General features: G+C 49.6%; 1 protein-coding gene across 1 annotated transcript in view; it reads right to left on the bottom strand.

Moving 5' to 3' along the window:
• Window positions 1–542: 542 nt before the first annotated feature.
• Window positions 543–8175, bottom strand: part of PTK7 (protein tyrosine kinase 7 (inactive)) — a 60087-nt gene continuing 52454 nt past the window's right edge. Inside the window, exons 18-20 of the mRNA XM_030870678.3 lie at window positions 3014–3165; window positions 2027–2205; window positions 543–1533 (exon numbers count right to left, since the gene is read on the bottom strand). Of these exons, the coding sequence (XP_030726538.1) occupies window positions 1373–1533; window positions 2027–2205; window positions 3014–3165 (492 nt within the window). The 3' untranslated portion in view covers window positions 543–1372. The remainder of the gene's footprint in view (window positions 1534–2026; window positions 2206–3013; window positions 3166–8175) is intronic.

Genomic DNA, 8175 nt, shown 5'->3' with positions numbered 1-8175 from the left:
TCAGCCTTATCTCCTCCATCACCTTCCTAGAGTCTTAAAAGGGATTCAGAGACCTGAATCTGTCACTAACTCCTTCTCCAATCCCACTCTAACTAGTTCCCTCCTCACACTTCTACGCTCAATACCTGAGTGTGAGTACCAGGCCAGCCAGCAGAGAATAATTAGTTGGCATCAAAGAGCAACACAGGGTCACATGAACAAGAGGTAGCTTCACCTCCTCTGAGCCCACATTCTCAACTTCCCCAGGAGGAAACTCCCTGTCAGTCCAGTGGTTAGGACTCCGTGTTTTCACTGCTGTGGCCCGGATTCAATCCCTGGTTGGGGAACTAAGACCCCGCAAGCCACGCAGTGTGGCCAAAAAAAAAAAAAAAGTATTCAACTGCTCCACAAACCAGAGAGAAGGACCAGTGTCTGCCAGTTATCCCTGCCCAAGCACCCCCCAAGACTCCGGGAAGGCACATGGCTCCTTCCGATAAGCGAGGGAAGAAGGCACATCATTTATGGGCAAAAAGTAGGGAATGAGCATCAGAAGCAGGTTGTAAAAAAGGCTTCTTTATTGAGAGCAGCGAGTGTAAAAAAAAAACCAAAACAAACAAACAAACAACAACAACAACAATAAAGGTGTGAGGCAGGGGTGGCCCACTGTCCCATCTCCTCCAGGACCCACCCCTACGTCCCATGCCCTCCCACCCCACACTGCAATTACATACAAAAGCCGCCCACGGTGCATACAAAAAGGGCGGGTTATATAGTGTCAAAAGCTCCTGAAAACTCCTTCATCTGCCAGGCACTTAGGATGAGAAAAGGAGAGAAGGGTGGGTAGGAGGCGCAGGTCTGGGTCAGCGTGCACATGTCCATGGCGGGGGTGGGGGGGGGGGGACTCGCTGGCTGGGTCCTCCATGATCCTAGTGCAGACCCCACAGTGGTCCCCAGAGGCCAGAACAATCCAGGACTTGAGTATATTAAGGAAATCCCCTTGAAGCCAGCTCACCTCCAGCCTAGCCCTCCCCCGATGAAGTTGGCAGGTGAGTGGCAGAACTGGACCTGGTGGAGGGGAGGAGACCCAGGCCAGAAATTGGGTTTACCTGAGGCACCCACACTGCCCCTGATGGGGGAAGGGGTGGTAGAGAAAGCTGCCCAGCCCAAAGCCCCAGTCACCCAGTCTGGGTCCAAATCAGCCTCCCCAAGGGCTGAGAGTGAGGAAGAGGAAGAAAGCCCAGGCCCTGCCTGACCTCAGCAGTGCCTGTGGTGCCCGGGCTGGGCCCCTAGGGCCCGAGAGGACCAGGATCTTGCCCATCATGCTGTGGGCACCCCTCAGGAGGTCCTCCCCTGCCCACGCCATCCTGAGGCACAGCCTGCCTGGGCTCCCTCCTCACGGCTTGTTATCCGCGGGGTTGTCTCCCAGGGTGTTGGCGATCTCGCTGAAGGAGGGCCGGTCCTTGGGGCTGAGGGCCCAGCAGCGCTGCATCAGCCGGTAGAGCTTGGAAGGGCAGCCCTCAGGCTGTGGGAGTCTGGCCTTCCCAGCCTGCAAGTCTGCAGAAAGACGGTGGGAAGAGGGTTAGTCAAAATATTTAACCACCTGTCCAATACTCTGTGCAGCCTGCAGTTCCCACAGGCAGCCACGTGAGGGAGACTCTGAGGGACGCTGGCCAGTGTGGATGAGCAAGGATTCAGGGAGTTTATGGAAAGCATCTTGCAAGCAAAGGGGAGGACTCCCCTGATCCCAGCTCTCTCTGGCTGGCGGGGGCAGGGTCCAAGCAGCACAAGAAGCAGCCAATACACAGGGGCTGAAGTGGGGTCAATAGGCAGGCACCAGAGTAGCTGGAGTGAACACTGGGGACGAGGGCTATTTACCAACCAGTATGAAGGTATTTCGGTAATCTAACAAGTGGGGTGGCCACATCCATGTACGTGCTGATACCAGCCCTGAGAGAGGAGGGCGGGGGCTGAACTGGCCCCGGGACCCTGAGCAAACTCTCCACCTAGAGAACATCTGGAACCGTCTCTCGGAAACAGAGCTGCCTACCTGCCAGCACTTCGTCGTCTGCCTGCCCTCCGTGGGGCATTTCCCCGTGAGTGAACACTTCCCACATCAGCACGCCGAAGGCCCAGACATCAGACTTGGTGGAGAAGTCGCCCTCCAGGATGGCCTCAGGGGACATCCAGCGCAGCGGCACCCAGGCCTGGCGGAAGTGGTAGTACTCACTGTGGGACAAGAGGACACACAGGCATGGGGGTGGGGGGGTGAGGGGCACAGCCTGGGATCCCCGCCTCATCCCAGGTCTGGGTCTCATACCCAAGCTACAGCCCAGATTTTCTGTATCAAGGCATTCAGGGAAATTGGAAACGTTTTTGCTTAGCAAGGGGTGGGGTGGGGGGGTTCTATACTGGATGAAATCTGGAGGCATCCACATGGGGTCTGACGGTTAAACAATTCCCTTAAGAATCAGACTTCACCTAATGTCAATATTTAAAAGCTAATAATCGTACATACTTTCTATATTAAAAGTGTGAAAAATGAACACGTTAAATGAAAAGAAATCTTAAAGAGCTTTACTAGTGATAACCCAATCATGACTAAAGCAACGGTCAGACAAACCAGGGTGAGTCAAAACTGGGATGACTCGAGGGGAAGCTCCCGGAGGCACCAGGTAATGTACATTCCAGCGCGATCTCTGGCTACGGGTGCTGAGCTTTAAGTCTTAGCCTTAAAAATAACTACTGAGTTCAGGAAGTTACAGAGAGAACCATACAAATAGTTAAATTCTATAGAAAACTATATAAAGTGTGACTAGTTACTTTTGAAAAAGGTTTATAATTTTTTTATGACTAGAGAAAATGTGTAAGATGAGGGAGCTGTGGTCCACTGGCTGGGACGCCTACTGCACCCTTGGGAGAGGGTGGGAAGGTTCTGCCCCTCCAGGGGCCTCCAGCTTTGGACTAAGCCCTTTCTCACCCCCCAACCAGCTGTGTCTGCCCTCTGCCCCTCGCCCACTCCACCTGTGCCCCCTACCTGTTGTACACGTCCTTGCTGAGCCCCAGGGCCGACACCTTCACCTGTCTCTGAGCGCTGACCAGGCAGTTTCGAGCGGCCAGGTCCTTGTGCACAAAGCGGTTGTTGGACAGGTGCTCCATTCCCAGGGCCACTTGGGTACACAGAGCCACCTGGAACGAGAAAGGGGGCTGTCAGAGCACATCAGGACTGGGGTACTGGCGGACCGCCCTTGACACAGCTCTTGGTGGGGTCTCAGCACCATTAATGTGATGCTGAAGGAAGCCCCAAAACAAAGGCACAACAGCCTGTTCCCTTCTCTGTAAAATGGGAATAACAGGACCTGCGCCTCCTGGGTTGTTGGAGAACTGAATTGAATGAAATAAAGTTTTCGGCCCCACTCCCATGCACAGCAGGTGCTAGATTAAGTGAGTGGCAGGTGGGGTGGGGAGACCACATAGTGACCACCTGCTGAGTGAAAAATAACTGGGCAGTAAGTATAGCTCACATCTTTATGGGCTGCTCCTCTTTTTTTTTTTTTACTTCAAAGTTACATATTTTCTACTAGTTGCATTTCATAAAAAACAAAATAAACAATCATATATATCTATATATAAAATATATGTGTGAGCGAAGGTAGATAGAGACACACACACACACACACACAAACACACACACACACACACACACACACACACACACACACACACACACAGGTTGCCTCTGAGAAGGGTAGCTGGAGGCCAGAGAGAAAAGGTAGGGAAACTTTTGGTTTATATTTTGGTGTGAACTACATATAGAAAAGTTCATAAAATATGTCTACTTTCACGAATAACTATAACGCCCACACCCAGGTAACAGTCACCAAGTTAAAAAAAGAAACCAATGATAGGCCCCCAGAAGCTCCTCACTGGCTCCTTCCCCATCACAAATTCTCCTCTCTCCTCAAGAGGTAATCACTATCCTGACTTGTATGAAAATAATGTCTTGTCTGTTCTTTACAGTTTTACCGCTGATGCGTATGTTCCTAAACAAACAATACAATTCCATTTTGCCTGTTTTAGAGCCAGATAAGGCTGCAATCATACAAATACGTATATTCCTTTGTGCCTTGATTCTGTCACTTAACATTGCAAGGTTCATCCTTTTTTTTGGGATATCATTGTACTGAGTTCTTTCTCATCATAAACACATCATAATTTATTCCTTCTAATGTCAGTGGAAATTTGTTTCCCCCGCCCCCTGCCAGATTTTCACTATTAAGAACAGTGCTGGGCAACTACTGAGCCCACGTGCCACAACTACTGAAGCGCCTAGAGCCCGTGCTCCACAACAAGAGAACCCACCACAATGAGAAGCCCACGCACCGCAACGAAGAGTAGCCCCTGCTCGCCACAACCAGAGAAAAGCCCGCGTGTGGCAACGAAGACCCAACGCAGCCAAAAATAAAATTTAAAAAAAGAACAGTGCTGGGTACTTCCCTGGTGGCACAGTGGTTAGACTCCAAGCTCCCAATGCAGGGGGCCCGGGTTCGATCCCTGGTCAGGGAACTAGATCCTACATGCATGCCACAACTAAGGAGCCTACGTGCCACAACTAAGGAGCTGGCAAGCCTCAACTAAGAAGCCCACAAGCCACAATTAAGGAGCCCACCGGCCACAACTAAGACCCGGCACAACTAAATAAATAAATAAATAAATAAATAAGAGCATGACCTCTCTCTTCCTCCCTCCCTTCCTCCCTCCCTCTCTCTTTAAAAAAAAAAACAGTGCTGTTATGAATGTTCTTATGAGTGTATATATGCATGAGTTTCTCTAAGATACCTCGTGGGGGGTCATGGACTGTGAGTAGCTCTAGCATTACAAAATAATGCAATACTATTTTCCAAAGTGTAAGAGAGTTGGGGAGATTTTTCACTGATACCTTTTAAAAGTTTTTGAGCCATGTGAATGTATTACATATAATACATTATATAACATATTAAGTGTAATTATAATTAAGAAATATTAACATTTAAAAAATATACACCAATGCACTGAACGAATATCAACTGAGCATCTACTATACACCACATACAATTGGGTGCTGATGGAATATGACAGGGACGGCAAGACTGGGCTCCTGGTGAGAGGGCAGTCTAGAAGGGAGGTAAGAATTGTACCTGCAGAAGGGTGTCACCAATTGGGGGAAGGTGAGCCATGCCAAACAGAGGTAAAATCGGAGCACCAGGAGAGTGCCTGTAAAGACCAATGGTCCCTATGCCTCTGTCACCTTATCCAATCCTTGGGAGCAACACCAAGGGACACAGGACATGTAGCATTTCCTTGTGTATAAAAACAAGGCAAACAGAAATGCAAAGAGGTCCGCGTGGAAGGTTATTTAACAAGTTACTGGCCAGCTGTGTATTTCTTCCAGCACACAGACTCACTTTCAGGATCCATAAGGGAGAAGCCACCCACCACATACTAAATCACGGAGAGACAAACGTGGCTAAGGACCAGTATCATGGGTGACCAAGAAAATACTAATCAAGACCTGACAAGGTATCATTTGCCACACATCTGATTGCAAAAGGTCAGAAGTCGGCCTCTAACCTACCTCCAATGGTTCAGAAAAATGCATAATAATAATAATATACAGACACAGAGAACAATAAAGCAAATGGGGCAAAATGTAAACAACTGAATCTGGCTAAAGGGTTTGTAGGAGCTCCTTGAACCATTCTTACAGTCTTTTAAGTTTGAAATATCAAAGTGAAACAAACATACACACATACATACACACGTCAATAAAAAGATTAAAAAAATAACAATAAGTAAGTAAAAGCAGCCTGTGTGTGGACCAATGACAGTATGTCACCGATTAACCAAGATTATGGTTTATCTGATTCTATGTCCCTGAAGTTCAAAAAGGAACAAAGGTGAATGTGAGTGGTAGAAGGGCTGCTCCCACATTACCCAGGGCAAGGAGGAGACCAAGCAGTCAGAGAGAAGGGGGTGGGAACACTTGTTGTGCACCTACTGTGTGCCCGGGCCCTGAGCCAAGCTAGCCGCTCCCCTTCTTGCTCTCTGTGAGGTGGGCTCCTCCTCAGCTTTGCCCACAGTCCCAGCCGAATGCCAAAGCCTGGCTGTTTCCTCAACACTGCAGCTGTCTTTCCTGGGTCACCTCACTGTGGATGGGGGCACAGGAAGGGCTGTCTGCCATCAGTGACCCCAGGGGTGGGGTGCTGGCCGTGGACTGGCCCTTCGGCATCCCTGGCTGGCTCCGAGCAGCTTCACCGGCCTGGCTCCCAGGGTCCAAACACTGGGAGAGGGGTCACTCCAGAAACAGATCTTCTCAGTCTGTGTGCTCTGACCAGTGAGATCCCTGCAGGCCCCACTGCCTCCACTGGAGAGTTGCTAATTGTGGTCACAACCTACTAGTATGGCATAAAACCCATTTAGTGAATCTTAACCAGCATTTTTTTTTAAAGGAATAGAAAATATCAGAGTATCACACGTGGTAAGGATAACTATCATTCATGGAACTTTTTTCATTTTTTAAATATACACGTCTGGGACTTCCCTGGTGGCGCAGTGGTTGAGAATCCACCTGCTAATGCAGGGGACAACGGTTCAAGCCCTGATCCGGGAAGACCCCACATGCCGAGGAGCAACTAAGTCCATGTGCCACAACTACTGAGCCTGCGCTCTAGAGCCCGCGAACCACAACTACTGAGCCCACGTGCCACAACTACTGGAGCCCGTGCGCCTAGAGCCTGTGCTCTGCAACTAGAGAAGCCACCGCAATGAGAAGCCCGTGCACCGCAATGAAGAGCAGCCACCACTCGTCACAACTAGAGAAAAGCCCGCACGCAGCAACAAAGACCCAACGCAACCAAAAATAAATTAATTAATTAATTTTTAAAAAGTGATACTTTAGAATATTTTAAATAAATAAATAAATATGCACGTCTGTGTTGCATTGTGATGTAAAATGTGCTCTCTTTTCTTTTTCTTTTTTTTGCTACTGTGGGTCTCAGTCAAAAAAAGTTTAAAAACAATGGTCTACACCTGCGCTGTCCAAAACAGTAGCCCCTTCGACCCGTGTGGCTATTTCAGTTAATTAAAACTTAATAAAATAAAAAATTCAGCTCCTCCGTCTCTCTAGCCACATGCTAAGTACTCAGTAGCCACGTGGGGCTGGTGACCACTGCACTGGACAGCACAGGTATGGAATGTTTCCACTACCTCGGGAAGTTCTATTAGGCAGCGCTGATCCCAACCACAACCAGTCTGGACCCATTACATATCCAATATATCGACTGACACTGCATATGCAGACGGGCTGAACGCGGGCCACTACCAAGAGTTAGGGGAAATCTCATCTTTTTGGTGCATTTTCTTTATCAAAAGTGAAGCCACGGGCTTCCCTGGTGGCGCAGTGGTTGGGAGTCCGCCTGCCGATGCAGGGGACGTGGGTTCGTGCCCCGGTCTGGGAAGATCCCACATGCCGCGGAGCGGCTGGGCCCGTGAGCCATGGCCGCTGAGCCTGTGCGTCCGCAACGGGAGAGACCAAAACAGTGAGAGGCCCGCCTACCGCAAAAAAAAAAAAAAAAAAAAAGAAACGCCAGGGCATTGTCCAGCCTTGCCCCGTTGTCCGTAAGGGGCAGACAAAGACTTTTGTAACAAGCCCTCATCAGACTTGGCTTTCCCCTCAGCCTGCCCTCTCTGCTCTGGCTCACAAGCTAAACAATCTGCTGCTAGTCATGGGAACAGAAGACAGAGGTCTTGGCCCAGTGACTAACTTGCTATCTTTCCAGAGGAGCAGTGCTTCTGGAAATACTGGCTAAGCGAGGACAGTAAAAGGGAATTCTGTTAACCCAAGCCAGTTAAGTGTTTCCTTACTGCTGGGCAAGCCGCCATCAGATGGCCACGGGATTAATTTTCAAATGCTGTTATAAACACCTGCACTTTGGTAAAGACCAGATCCACCCCTCCTTTCCAACTTTAACACCCTGGGGGCTCGCCCGCGTTCTGGCTAAGCCACCGTGGTGACGCTTCCTTGCTCTTCCCAAACAGGCTGCTGCTTCCTGTCCGGCATCTGACTGCTTAAAGCAAAGCGTTGTCCACCAGGTGTGCTAAGCGGCCCCTGCTCCTGGTCCCGTCATTAGCTTGCAGGTGATCCACGGAGAAATCACAGGT

Source organism: Globicephala melas, chromosome 11 (genome assembly GCF_963455315.2).
Source record: "Globicephala melas chromosome 11, mGloMel1.2, whole genome shotgun sequence".
Taxonomy (NCBI): domain Eukaryota; kingdom Metazoa; phylum Chordata; class Mammalia; order Artiodactyla; family Delphinidae; genus Globicephala; species Globicephala melas.
This window is presented reverse-complemented; position numbering and strand designations above follow the sequence as displayed.